The 14417-nt window shown below is 45.4% G+C and overlaps 1 protein-coding gene across 10 annotated transcripts in view; it reads left to right on the top strand.

The window, feature by feature from the left end:
• LOC105690654 (RNA-binding protein Musashi homolog Rbp6) overlaps positions 1-14417 on the top strand; it is a 468805-nt gene that overhangs the window by 352431 nt on the left and 101957 nt on the right. For all 10 annotated transcript variants that reach the window (XM_048652726.1, XM_025747124.2, XM_025747123.2 and 7 more), the window contains one exon: positions 14198-14246. In XM_048652726.1, the coding sequence (XP_048508683.1) occupies positions 14198-14246 (49 nt within the window). The remainder of the gene's footprint in view (positions 1-14197; positions 14247-14417) is intronic.

The following is a 14417-nucleotide window of genomic DNA, read 5'->3' on the forward strand; positions in this document are numbered from 1 at the left end:
ATAAGAAAGGAAACATCACGGCGAGGGTGGAGAGTCAGATCTGGTTAGAATAAGCCAGCGCTAGCTGACAGACAGCCTCGACTGACAGGCTAGCCTGGAAGAGGGCGAAAGGGTTAACTAAAGGGGGTGACAGTTAGGGGGCTGCCGTATCTCGCCGGGCCTTTCAGGGTTTCTTAATGCCATTACTTTTGGTTTCACTCCGGTCTCAATTATACAGCTTTCGTTCGTTTGTCCATGGCTCGCACTTCTACCTAACCCGTGGCATAATCGTTAATGGCGGGACATTCTTGTTTCCTTCTTTCTTACTTTCTGTTTTATTTTTTTTGTTTTTTTTTCATCTTTTTTTTTTCAACTCTTTTCCTTCGACTTGACAGTTTTTCATTCTACTTTTACCTCTTCATTCACCTCTCGAGTTGACGTAATCGCACATTATCCGGAGCGCGGATCGATATCCGTATATATGTATACGTACAGTTAGCATTCCGCCATTCAACCGTATAGGTGTATAATACGAGCTTTCGTTTAACTTCATCAGCTTTGCGTGTAACGTGATCATCACTTGGTGCTTCCTTACAGAATTGTCTAATCCGATTTACGGCTTTCGAAATCAAGTGTCAGACTGTCAACTTGTCAGCTATTTATTAACGCCTGATTTAAATCTGGTACGCGATATTATTTCACACTCGTTCCCGGTGCAGCCAAAATCGAATATCGAATACTCGAGTCTTCAACCCCGATTTATAACAAAAGACATCTATTTATAAAAGGGGAAAGAAAGAAAAAAAAAAAAACACTTTCTCCCAGCTCGGACGACGTGTTTTCTCAGTGCGGAAACCATCTCGCCGCCCCGACACACCGACCGACAGACAGACAGACAGTGAGACATACGGACTGACAGAAGAGGCAAATGGAAGTACAGAAAAGTTGGAAGCGTGATGTAAAATAGCTCGAATAAATCCGGAGCGAAGACTATGCGATCGTGAGAAAATGGTATCGTAGCCATACCGTGAGTGAAAGAGGAATGATTTGGGAAGAGGATTACAGACGTATCGAAAAAAGGAAAGAAAAAAAAAAAAAAAATAACTCGTCTAGCTGTGTGCGGCTTCATCAATTTGTTATCGTCGCTTGTTCGTTAGCGAACCTGTCCGGCTGGATCGAGCTGTACAGGTAATCGAAAAGTGATTCGTTGTTGGACCTACATGTCAAACGGCAATTACCCGTTATACCGTCGCGCATCAATTTCTGAGTTTGGAATCGGAAAACAATATCCAATAAGTTACGGGGGGGGAGGAGGGGTCGCGGCACAACTTGGAGGATTTTCGATTGGAAATTCTACAGGCCGTAGATGGGTTCGGGTTCGAGGGTTCAGCTGGCGCTTTTTGCCATCCTCCGTACCTCGACGCGTGTACCGATTGGGGATATCGTCCCCCCGGAATATAAGAGTTATAAAACATTCGCCGGCGTGGCCGGGGGTTCGAGGGAGAACGTACCTGGCACCGCCGACGCCGATGCTACTTTCCGTCGCGTCACAACCACGTCCAACAAAACCGTACGAAACACACGGAATAACCTCGTCCGAGGCTCCGCTGCTACCTCGCTCCCAGAACATCCCGAGGCTCCATAAATAACTTCGATCGTTGGTAAATACCAACAATTTACTTAACTCGGCGTTCGTTTGCCGAATGACTGAACGGCAGACCCGCTCGAAGCTGCTGCATCCCTCGATCTCATTCCCAGCGTTTTGCGGTTACCAAGTATTGCCTACTTTTATCGAATAGATATATAGATACAGTGCACGGTATACACCACTTAGCATATATGCTGGGAAAATCGCTTCCTTATTCCGTATATCCTATTATGATTCATCCGCGTTGAATCGATTGAATTTTTTTTCACTCCATCATTTTTACACACCCGAGTTTTCTCGACACCCCATATCACTCGGGATGGGGCTGAAAGCTCTGAGCGTTTTATGCGCACTCGCGCAACATACACGAACGAAATCACCACCGTTTCGGGACGCGACCGACCCCTGCAGGTACTGCACTTCGTCGATATCTTTCTTCCAACCTTGTTTCGTCTTACTTTTCCGGTACCAGAGGCTCGGGGAAGTGACCCATAAAATTTTTCCGACCCATATTCACCCGGATGAACGTTATTTGTTTTTTTTTTTGCTCTTCTTTTCTCTTCAAAGAATGTATTTCACGAAATTACGTCCGGCGAACAATAAACGTTCAGATTACAATCTTTCCCATCTATTTGCTATTCGAGGTCGTAATCGATGTCACGGAAAACATAGCCGAATCAAATCCGTGCACATTTTACGTTGGTCGAATAAGAATTTCAAAGAGTTCGGATTACCCTTCCGTTTTCCGCATTCCCCTTTTTCCGTCCCTTTAACGCGTTACGTGGGCAAATGTGTGCCTGTAACACGGTCGCGAAATTATTTCGAGTTTCGCGAAGCGTGGCGTAACCTGAGAGATACGAAAATTTTTGAACGTTTCGACCAACAGTCGACGGTGAAATGGGAGGGGGGCGTAGCTCTTGTGTACATACAGGGTGGAAGTGGACCACTTTCGTACATAAAAAAAGAGGTCGGTTGAATTCAGCGTCGAATATTTCGGGAATACAGTGACTCGCGTTCTATAATCTGCGGGTTATCGTACATGAAATATCATCATCAAAAAGAGACGGGGAGAACTGTTTGCCTCAGTTTTGTGGATATTTAATATCCACGTACGTCCTGCAGCAGCAGCGGCGGCGGCGGCGGCAGCAGGAGGAACGGGGGAGGACATGCGTTCTGCACGAATATTTTCAAACGGTTGCGTTAGATCTTTTAATATTAAAAATTTCTGACGGGACTCTCTGAAAGTAAAAGGCGAGATGTCGACACCGGCGACAACTAGCATACTTCGTTGCTCTCGGTACATACAGGTTTCTATTTTAATATCGGAAAAATTTCGACGGATTTTCTCTCTCCGGTAACTTCGCACAAATGGGGTACGATACATCGAAACTCGAAGGGCTATCTTTCCACGGACGATTTTTCCGTATTCCACCGTCGCCCGTATTTCCAATCGATGATGTCGAATATCATTACCGTTATCGTTATTATCATTATTATTAATTGTTTTTTTTTTTTCCTCCCTGCACTTAGCAAACCGAAGTCGAAAATATATCGGGGGAGAGGTAAATATTTATCCACGAATATGGAAGCCGGTATAAACGATATGCGTGTGTATTTATATATAACTTATATATATGTACCGGGGTGCGTTGAGAAGTACATAGTATAGCCACGTGAAAGTATTGGAACGAAGCGGAGCTGTACGGGGGATATTTATGTTGGCTGCAGCGAAGTCCGGGGGCAACGTTGGCTGGCGGTGTGATTTTAATTACTGGTCTGCCCTGTCGCCGGCGGCAACAGTAGCTCGCTGCTATTGCACCAGAAGCGGTAGAACCAAGTAACTGTAATGACAAGATAGGAAAACGACGGCTGGCGTCGACGTTGGCGTCGATGTTTTACTTGGGGAAATAGAGAAAAAAAAACGAAAAAAAAAAAAAAAAAAAAAAAAAAGGCTGAAAAGTTAGCCAAGACGTCGACCAGTTTGCGGCACCCCCCCACAGTCCGCAACTGCGGTCACTGACTATTTGACAGTTTGTTGACGCTGGAACTCAGGGTGACCCTGAGATGGCGAAGAAATTACACTCCGTGCTCAAAATAATGATTTCACCGTTCGGCGTCGGAATGGAATGTCGCGAACAGACGTGAAATTCGACCGACAACCGTGTCTCTTCTTATGGGCATTTGTCGATTAAAGACGATCGATCGGCGGAGATCTCATTTCTACAATTCACACGCAACTCGTCGTTCGACGGACAACTAGACGGGGGTTCGTTGAACTTTGGAGTCTGTTATTCAGGGGAAGTTAGGGGTATATATATACGCCGAAGAAGCGAATAATTCTTCCAAGGTTAATCTTTCTTTCCTTTTGTTTTTTTTTTTTTTTCATCTTCGTTTTAAATAAATACGAACTCGGCGCCCCTTTAGTTACTTACTTATTCACTCCGTAGCCAATAAAATTTCCAATTCAACACCCCGCAGCCGTTGTAAGCATCGCTTCTATTTCTGCGGAGGAAATCCTCGATACACGAGATGGGCGAGTCTCCCCTCTTTTCTTCTTTATCGTTTCAACTCGCCTAGCCCCCCCGGTAACCCTCGCCGTTCAAATCTTATCCCACGAGCATTCTCCTCTGGGCAAAAGACACGGAGATCTATGCGTATAACGTATACGTACATATGTATAAGAAAAATGGAGAACGAATAACGAAAGACCGAGGAGAGAGACGGTGAGAGAAAAGTACGGTACGAATATCCTTGTAGATTTTCCATGCACGCGAGCGCGATCACCGTCTACTTGGAAATCTTGGAAGCGAAAAGGAAAGGAAAATGAAAAAGAAAAAGCTGTACAAGGAACGAAACGAAACGAAACGAAACGAAACGAGTGCGAAATACTAAGAAAGGTGCCGATGCCGGCCATAAACAAGACTTAGGAAATCCACTGCCTTTCGCGGGGAGTCTCACTGAGATATTCGCGTATCTGAAACCCATTACCACAAAGAACAGCCATGCGTCATGTCCTCTATGCTAGGTTGGCACGAACGAACGCAATCTTGTACGTCCGTATAGAGTGGAAACGGAAGACGTACTGCGGAGTGGAGCGCAGCCCTACTACACTCAATTCGTACGTTGTTACTTCACTTATATCCACGACCGTCGACGTCGTGTGTCATAACTTTTTCTTTCACCCCTATCCGAGCCATAAAATCGGCTAATACATTCTCCAAAAAAACGGGGGACGTGAGAATAAAAAATCAGCCGATCGTAACTTTCGTGGAGAAGCACTCGAGCGGCCGTTTGATTCGTTTGAAAATTACTTCCGCAACGTCCGAGAAGTGTCTTCCGATGTTCGCGATCGGGACGAATTCTAAGGCCTTCCGATCGTTACCGCGCGCCGTTCAACTCGACTGACAAACGCGAATCCAATTATAATTGGAATTTCTTGACGCCCGAAACACCGAAGTGTTTCGCACAACCAGCTCGGGTGATGCTCATCGGAGATTCGGAGTACGGCGTTAGTCGCGGTGGCCGTATTGTCTGCGCGATGTTTACAAACAGCTGGCAACAGTCGGGTAAGCAACACAGCGTATGGTCCGTATAGGAAAACTCACTTTATTAAGCGAATCGGAATACGTACGGTGGTAAGTTAGCATCGCATCGCATCGCATCGCTCGGTGATTACAAACATTTCGCGTAAGTCACGGCAGTTAACAATACAACGTTCACCAACCCGGTATCCACGTCATTCATTGTCAGTCTTCTCCCGGAGTTCTGAGCAACGCGACGTGATTGTGATAGCTCCGCAGTTTCTCCGACAGCGATAGCGCTATACCTGTAGAGGTAACCCATAATTTCATACGTTGTTACACGTGGATATTCGTCCGTTGGAACAGACGCCTGCTGTTATTGCTGAACTATTTCGTGATGTGCATTCTCTAATTTATGCAACGTCTGGTAATCGTGCCCCGATGCATTTGCGAACGCCCGTTATTATAAACTCGTCCCAAATAATGCCGTTCCAGCGGCTCGCGAATACCACCGAGTTGCAATAAAGTAAAGACAAAAAGGAACAAGCCAACCCTGATTAGTGTCGCTGGGGCGCCCGCGACCGATCTCTCATCTCGATTGTCGGCCGCGTTATTTCTGCCGCGAATCCAACGTGCGGACTTGAAAAGGTCGCTGGAAAAACGGCGGAGGAAAACGAGAGGAGAAAAAAAAAAGAAAAAACAAACAAACTAGTTCCGCTTATCGAATCGCGATCGCGGACCCAATTCCGCGGACAACAAAGCGCCTTAATCAGGGTAAAAGATGTAACAAATTGATCGCGTCACGCGTGCTTATGTCGTTTGCGTTCTATAATGCGCTACTACTCTTTTATTCATTTCTACGGCGGGCGGGCTATTCTTACGTGGTATAGAATCTTCCACAGTGGGAGTATCACCTTCCCCCTTATTAATATAGTATACCTGTACGTGTGTATAGGTATGTATATATACCTATACATGTGTATATAAACGTACGTATTCTGTGTACCGGCCTATAAAATATACCGACGAAACACGCCTCGTTCCCCTAGTCTTCCCAAGAGATTGATGGGTCTCGCGTGGATTCCACTTGTTTATTTAAAATATTGAATTCCATATAAACTGTGCGTGCTTTTTGTACCGGAATGGGGTCGGTCGAGGGGTGGCGGTGGAAATAAGAAGAAGGTTGTTTCGTGCCTTCGACCGAACAGATTAATGGTGACTTACCGTTGTATTATCTGCTTGCCCGAAATTAAACTAGCCCCCGAAATAAGCTTCACGCACGATACGTCGCTCGATATAGTGTATCACCATGTTCGATTATCGTTTCGTGGAGTATCCCGAGCGCGACGATGATTATTTTTTTTTGTACAAATGACGGCGGAAAATTTGTATTTCGACTTTTGCCCGGTATTTGGAAAAAGATTGGAGCGAATCACGTGCATACATTTTTCGTTCCATCAGATCCCGCGATATAACAATATAAGAGTCGAGTCACGTTCGTGAGGGTCTAATGCAACGCGTGGGAGTATAAATTGGAAATGCATCTTACCGGGGAGGGGGCGTGAGCAACCGTGCTATTTTCACTCCGTGTATAGTTGAAAGGTATAAACGTGTTTTGCGGTATCCCATCGGCGGACGTAACGTCTACGTATCGTTCGTACACCTATACCCGAGACGACCTCCCTTGTTCCCATCCACCCGTCGCCCCGCACCTCTCTACCGGCTACGTGTCTCTCCTGGTGGATAAATTTCCGCCCTCCCGAGTCAAATAAACTCCATTCAAACTAATATCCGTAAAACCCGGTTTCCCTACATTTGAGGCACAACGGTTGTGTACATTACATGTGCGACTAACTACCACGTGTTCGAAATACGTTGGTAACGCACGACGTCGACGCTTCGCGGATCTAGTTTTCGGTTTCGTTCTCCGCCGCCGCCCCCCCGGGCCTGATGCGTCGGGCATCCGAACATCATTTTTAGAAAAGTTCGAACGGGAGTTTTCTCGGTGATACGCGATGGAGCCGAGCACACCCCACACGACAACAGTGTAGACGGAGATGGTAAATCCCGGCGGAATGATGTATGTATATTATATATATATGTATTTTTTTTTTTGAAAAGTATTTTTTATCAAATGTTTCCAATTCCGATCGTAGCGAAAATTCTGGGAAATATTACCACTTCATAATCCGCACCGAAGCAACTGATATTCGACATTTATACCGGTTTAAAAGAGAGCTACTCTTACATTTTTGAAAGACGATGAATATTCAATTTCGTTTTACGGGTTTGTTCATTTTTTTTTTTTGCGCGCGGGGTAGGTGTGCATAGTTGTAACTTTGCGCGCGTGTGTGTGCAACAGGAATTACATCGTATGATATCTCGGTGAGAACTGAGCGAGTGCAGGTTCTTTCGTTGGAAAATGAATGAGAGGTAGGGAGGGGGGTGCAATTTTAGCCATGCAATTTTCATCTCCCGGATGTAATTCGTTGTTAAGTTTCTTCCCAGGGTTGGCTTGTAATTATTCGTGGAACTTTGCGGAGGTTTCTTTTGGATTCTCTTAAGAAATCTCGAGTCTCCGCGAAGCTGACTTTCCTCTGAGCTGCTTCACAATTTGTTTTTTCTTTCTTCTCATTTTATTCATTTTTTCTCATTTTTTTTTTTTTTTTCTTTTTTTTCTGTTCACGTTTTCTTTGCCTCTTCCTCCTCCGTCGCGCACTCGTTATATATATATATATATATATCTTCTTCGTTTACTCGTCCCGTTCCATACCATTACAAGATTTGGTGAAAATTTTCTTCGCCAACGAGCTTTATTAGTCTTAAAAAGAATCACAAACCGCGCCCGCGCTTTAAGGTTGTTTAGAGCGACGATAATTGACCGAGAACGTGTCTGGAAATAACAAGTTGTTATACACCGTGCTCAGCGATCTCTGTGTACTCAATTTCTGTACACTACCTGCAGCTACATAATGCATGTACATAGATATATGTATGTACGTTCGTACATACCCGCGAACAGCTACAACAACGTTACAGTATAAGTTGAAACACCAATTAGGTAAGACCCGCGCTTACCAATTACAGCTTTTGACTTGAATTAAAGAATTTGAAAAATCGAAAGAAAAACAAATAAAAGCGAAAACGAATAAATAAATAACGCGAATCAATTTATAACCGCTGTGAATCGACTCGCGGTATATATATTTATTCCTATAACCGCATTTAAGCGATATACGTGCTGTTTATTCAAAAAGGTAGAACAATGACATTCGTCGGTAGAATAATAGGTAGTGAAAGGGATGAGTTATGAAAGAGGGTGAAACTTGCAGAAGCGTTAACCGAAAACATCGTACCCACAACTATGGATGTCTTACGCACCCCAAATATCCCGCTCCCGATGAAAGGAATCTAACAAGCTAAGCGCGGAACGGAAAAGAGAAGGTTCGTAAGCGTCGTCCTTCGCGTGACGAAAAGATGGGAAACTTTCGGAGCCAAAGTAAGAGGAAATAAGCAGAGAGAAAAAGATGTCGAGGAGAGTAAAAGGGAAAGGAAATCGGGGGAGCATAAGGGTGAACGGAGCAATGATATAAAGTCAAGATTCTAACGAGATATAAAATTGTAACGTTATTATATCTTGACAAAAGATCGGCGAGAGGATATACACGGCGGGGGGGTTGGACGGCGGGGCGCGGGGTCACGGCGTATATAGACAAACGTGAGTATCGGGTGAAGGACGCGCGAACATGAAGTATCGCGCAAAAGAAATGGAGGGCAGGGAATTCGCTAAACAAGAGCGTATGGCGCGCGGATATAAGTGAGGGTGAGCGAACGGAGGGGTGCGTGACGGGAGACGGAATTTTAGGGATGAAAGAGATTTAATACACCGACCCGCATACTCAATCCGCACAATAAGAGTTCGCAGTTCGCTCTTGGCCGGGAAGGAAACGGCGCGACGTAGGGAGGGAGGGAGGGGGGTACCGGCCGACCCGAATTTACCGAAATTTATCGAGTTTGGGCGTAGGTAGATATGGGGGTATTCTACCCACCTATCTACGCGTTTTCGATTAAATTGGTATAGAACTGAATCGCGGGCTCTCGTGGTATTTTAGGATTACGCTGCGAGACGACCGACGCCGTTGCCGCGCCCGCCGCGAAGTTTAATGAAATTAAATGGTTCTATTATCGAGACCCTGTTGTGTCCCATTTACACCGACGCAGGTAAAGGATCCCCTTCGCGCCATCCGACTTCCTTCTTCTACTCCCGACGAATCGCCCGTAATCAACCCTAAAACCAACCTTTGTGCGATATCTCATTTGCAGAATTTCAAACCACCACGAGATCGCGCTCAGCCACGATCGCCAGTTTTCAATTTAATCTTCGGGATATACGTTAATACATTCGTGCCCGTTTCCCCTATTTTTAGCCACATAAATTCCCACGATAAAGGTGTGTAGGGTTCTTATTTATGCAAAATGTTTTCCGCGAGTATGCGTAATCGGTTATCGATGTATTTCGCCCTTGGTGGTTGTGTGATAATACAGACGACGACGACAACGAACTCGTTCCCTACAGTCCACCGATTTTGAATTTCATTGTTAAACCAAATAAACACATAAAAAATCGAGCTTTCGTTCTTGAAAGCAAAGCTTTCACCGAGGCCTATGACTCTACGTGAAAACTTCAGCGAGCAGTTTTATTAGGTACAAAACAAAAAAAAGGAGTATATATCTCGGTCATGTTTTTTTCTTGTTTCGTGAAGAAAGATTCGGTAACTTGGAAATATTGAGAAAACTTTCGCAACGGTTGTGGCGGAGACCCAACCAAATAACAAATTACATCTTTCCCATAAACGTCTTCGTCGAATTGCTTCCGACGTAAGAAGTGCGCTGCCCGACGACGCTCGTTTTCGGTATAGGGCGAACCTTCGAGGCAAGGACAAAACGGAAGTAAGAAGCCGAACTATACACGCACACCGGGACGAGAAGGAGAAACGAAGAAATTATAAGGACAAGGGGATAGGAGGATCGAGATTTTCGGGTCGAGGGAAGAAAAATCGCTCGACTTTCAGCTGTACCTACTATGCGGATGTTTCGTTCCCCTCCGAATCGCGCGGGAAGTTGTATTCCACCGTGGCCGGCTCTCCTCTTCCCTTCCTTCCACCCTTGCCCCCCCGTTCGCCCCTCCCTCCCGCTTTTTCCGATATTTATTTTATTTGCCGTTGTCTTTGATGTCCCGTTCCGTCCCGGGACGCCCACGGCTTGACAAACAGAATCAACCCGCGATAAAAGCATTTACTACCAAAACCGCGCTCCGCGAATAACGCTCGCCTAATTGCACGTGTACGAAATATAATTCACTTTTAACAAAATAATGAAGGGTGGATTGCAATTACGTTTTTCTTTCCACCACGCTCCACTTCTGTGTTTTTTTTTAGATCGCGCGCCTTTTTTTTTTTTTTATTTTTGTTCTTTATTTCTCGCTCCTACGGAAATTTGTTGCGCGCAAACAACGAACGGTTTTCGGTTCCGTTTTCCGGATTTTCTTCTCTCTTATTCGGTCCTGCAGGATCTCGAGGCGCGGCAAGAGGAAGTAGGTGGGCAAGGTACTCGTGTGCGGTACGGTATCTCTAGACGCTCTCGCCTCGAGTCCCTTAGGGGCAGTTCTCTCGATGAGTAGGTAAGACGTACCTTATTACAAGTTCGATTTCAGTAGCGTTACAACCCTCTATGGACAAAGTGGTAGATTGCTATCTCACCAAAGATGGCGAACCGAACATCCATACCGCTGTTTGTGGCGAACTAATTTACTTGGGGGAGAATCTAAACTGTGTAAGAACCGCGTCGCTGCAGTTCCAGCCTTACCATTGAAAAATAGAGAAAAAAAAATACCAGATATATTCGGTAAACGAATGAAAAAAAAAAGAAAAATTAAAATCTTCTCCGCCTTTTCTTCCGTCTTCTCTCGTTCCTTCTTTATCTTGCTTGTTCTTACTCTTATCTTGCGTCAATATTTTTATTCTAGTTTTTGTACTTTCTAGCGGCTTTTGTCTCAAAAAAACAGTTAATGATATCCAAACAAACGGGCGTTTTACTCTTACTCGGGGAGAACGCGCGGTGCGGATGCCTATAAAACAAGAAAAGGAGATTTGAGAGGAGAACGGAGGAGGGCGGAGGACGGTAGAGAGAAGAAAAAAAAAAATAAAATAAAACAAGAGAGAAAAAAAAAAAAACTTGAGGAACGCGTTCGCTATAAGCGGAGACTCGCGCGTAGACGAATCCGCTTTTCATCCGTCAGAAAATTACGGGGAACGGGCGGCACACGGTATACCGTGGCTGTATGCCCAGGTTTTCTTTTCCCGCGGGGGCGGTAGACAGGGTGGCACGGGCGGGTTGGTTTTAACGAGATTAACGCACCTGCAGCAAAACCGAGAGCTATAGCCAACCTCGGCAATCGCCTTGGCGTCTCTCGACTTTTAAATCACAGATGGTTTTATCCCCCAGCTATATGTGAAATGGATGAAACGAAATTATTAAAAAAAAAAAAAGAAGAAAATACGGAGACAAAAATTATGAGGGGAAAGAAGCAGAAAACGCGAAGAAAATTTAACAAATTTTGTGAAAGTTAAATTATTCTATGAAATTTCAACCATTTGATAATTGTGGTATGCGTAACTCGGTTTTCTGCCAATGAGAATTTTTGATCGACTTCGGTTCGCTTGCGCAACCGAGCGAAAATTTTGTGTGCGTGGTACTGCGGTGAAAATAATCCCTTGGGTCGCGATGATTAATAATTATCGATATCCGTTGGAGAACATCGAGAATTTCGGGAAAGAGATCGTACGATTCTTCCGTGTATTATTATAATTTCGAAGTTGGTATAATAGATGGAAAGATCGTAGCTGTAACGCAAACTTGCGCGTTTCTCTCTCTCTCTTTTTTTTTTTTTTATTTCATTTTTTTTTTTGCTGTTTGTTCATACGATTCCTTTGAATTATTAGTCGGCTGTAGTTGGTCGGAAATATAGCCGCTGCAACGTCGAAATGAAATACAAATAATTCGTTAGCGGAGGGATACCGAGAGTAGTTAAATAATACAAGTGGTAATCCCGCTGTCGGATTTCATGATGATCCGAAGTTGAAGAATTCCCTTGCGGCATAGGATTGTCAAATTTAACTACAGTGCGGTTGATCAAAATTTCATTACGAGCTCAAAGGACTGTTGCCAGATTACGGAAAGTACGATTTTCGTGAAACGAGTTATAATCGACTTTGACGATATTTTAGTGACTGTGAATTGAAAATTGTTATCAAATTAAAGCCGATAGACCCATGCGAAATATCGACTCATTACAACGAAACTCGAATACTTCCGGGATCCCCGAATTATCACTCGACATTTCGCAAAAAAATCGAATTCGTACACGGTACACCGGTCGAAATAACGACGTGTGACTCGCAGCGTCAGGTGGTTGAAAATTCCCCCTTGAAATTCCCGAAAGCTCATCCCGTGCGAATAATTTTTCGACACCCACCCGCAAATTACACCCCAAACGACCCGATCGATCGCCATTTCTAATTCCGATATAAATAATGGGGACGCAATTTTACTCGTAAGGTATCGGTTATCGACGACTATTATATTATGCTTCCTCCCGACTACCCCCTTCCTCCCGCACCGTTCGGTTCCGCGGTTCGGCAGGGGGGGAAGGGGGGGAAGGAAAGAAACAACGGGGAGGTAGACGAAGTATAAGGAGCTTCTAAAGGATCACGCGGTTCACGCGCTCGAACGTTCACGCGCCGGCGAGGTTGCAATTAGTAGTGAGTTATTGCGAGAGTCGTGTGTTCTCCGTGAAGGGGGGGCTTTGCGGGCAGAATTATTGAGCAATCTAAACTTGACACACTTTAGCTTGCCGGGGAGTCGACCCGCAAGCCAGGTCGCCCACCCTATTCGACGTACACCGAAGGTACACATACCTATATATGTATACCCTTGCGAGAAATACTTTGCCCCGCAAGAGCACGCGCGCTGCCCGATCTCGGGTACACCGTGTATATCCGTACATGCCTATACCTACGTACATATATATATATCACGTATATATATATGTAACGGTGATGTATAGTCGAATCGCAATAACTTCGATCCATTTCGCGAATAACCGATACTTTTATTCTCGATGCGGCGTAAAGGGTCGAAGGTTCGACCCCGCGGAACCGCGGAGCTCGCCCCCCCCCCCCCCCCCCCCCCAAGAAAACGGAAGGCCAAGGTAATCCCTATTGTTTCCGCTGTCCCATAAATCCCGCGCCGCTTACCCGTCCGCCATCGCCCTCACGGCCTCGCTGGAAAGCACATACGCTTCGTAAATCTCGGCCCAGCTGTGCGCAATCTGCAAGATCCTCGTGTATACCCGAGCCCTACGTACGTACGTACGTACGTACCGTCGTCGACACAGAGGACGTCTCGCACGTCGGAGATATTCTCGCGAGGAACGTGCGCCGTTTCTTTTCCGCTCCTGACTAAGCGATGACGAAGAAAATTATCGATGACTCGAAGAGTCGACGAGTCCACGAGTACGGCGATCGCTGTTTATTATTTTCGGTCGGTTCCGTTCCGGGGCATTAGAAAGTCGGGGTTACCAGCTTTGACGGGGGCAGACGAGAGGCGGACGATTTTTATCCGCAAAGACGACCCCCGCGCTGCTTCGCCCGAATCCAATATCTTTCTCGGAGCTAGTTCGCTCCCCGTCGGTGGCGATGGTGGTGGTGGTGGTGGTTCTTCGTCTTCCTTCTGGCTTCGCGCAGCTCAGCCCTCCATCTCTCGCCCTAGCAAACACAATATACTAGAAATTCTGTCGCGGGTACACAACAATACCCGTTAATAGGAAGCCCTCTGGTTATACGCGGCGTGCTCGCGTATACGGTAGATACGTCGAGGGGTTCGGTTATGTATGTACATTGTACGTATATAATGTGCGAACGACACAACGTACGGGGGTGCACTCGACGGTGACCTGAAATTCATTCGATTTCTCTTGTTTCTGTTTCAGATCGAAGACGCCATGCTGATGTTCGACAAGCAGACAAACAGGCACAGAGGTGAGTTGTTAGTCGTTGGGTCTTGACCGTTTTTGTGAAAAATTTATTCATATCCTCGTTCGTTCGTTAGTTCGTTAGTTTTTTTTTTTTTTAACGCAACACAGGCCAGCGGCGATGTTCGGAAAATACGAGAGGGATAAAAATGCGGCTACCAATAATCGGGGATTAGCC

Source organism: Athalia rosae, chromosome 3 (genome assembly GCF_917208135.1).
Source record: "Athalia rosae chromosome 3, iyAthRosa1.1, whole genome shotgun sequence".
Lineage (NCBI taxonomy): Eukaryota > Metazoa > Arthropoda > Insecta > Hymenoptera > Athaliidae > Athalia > Athalia rosae.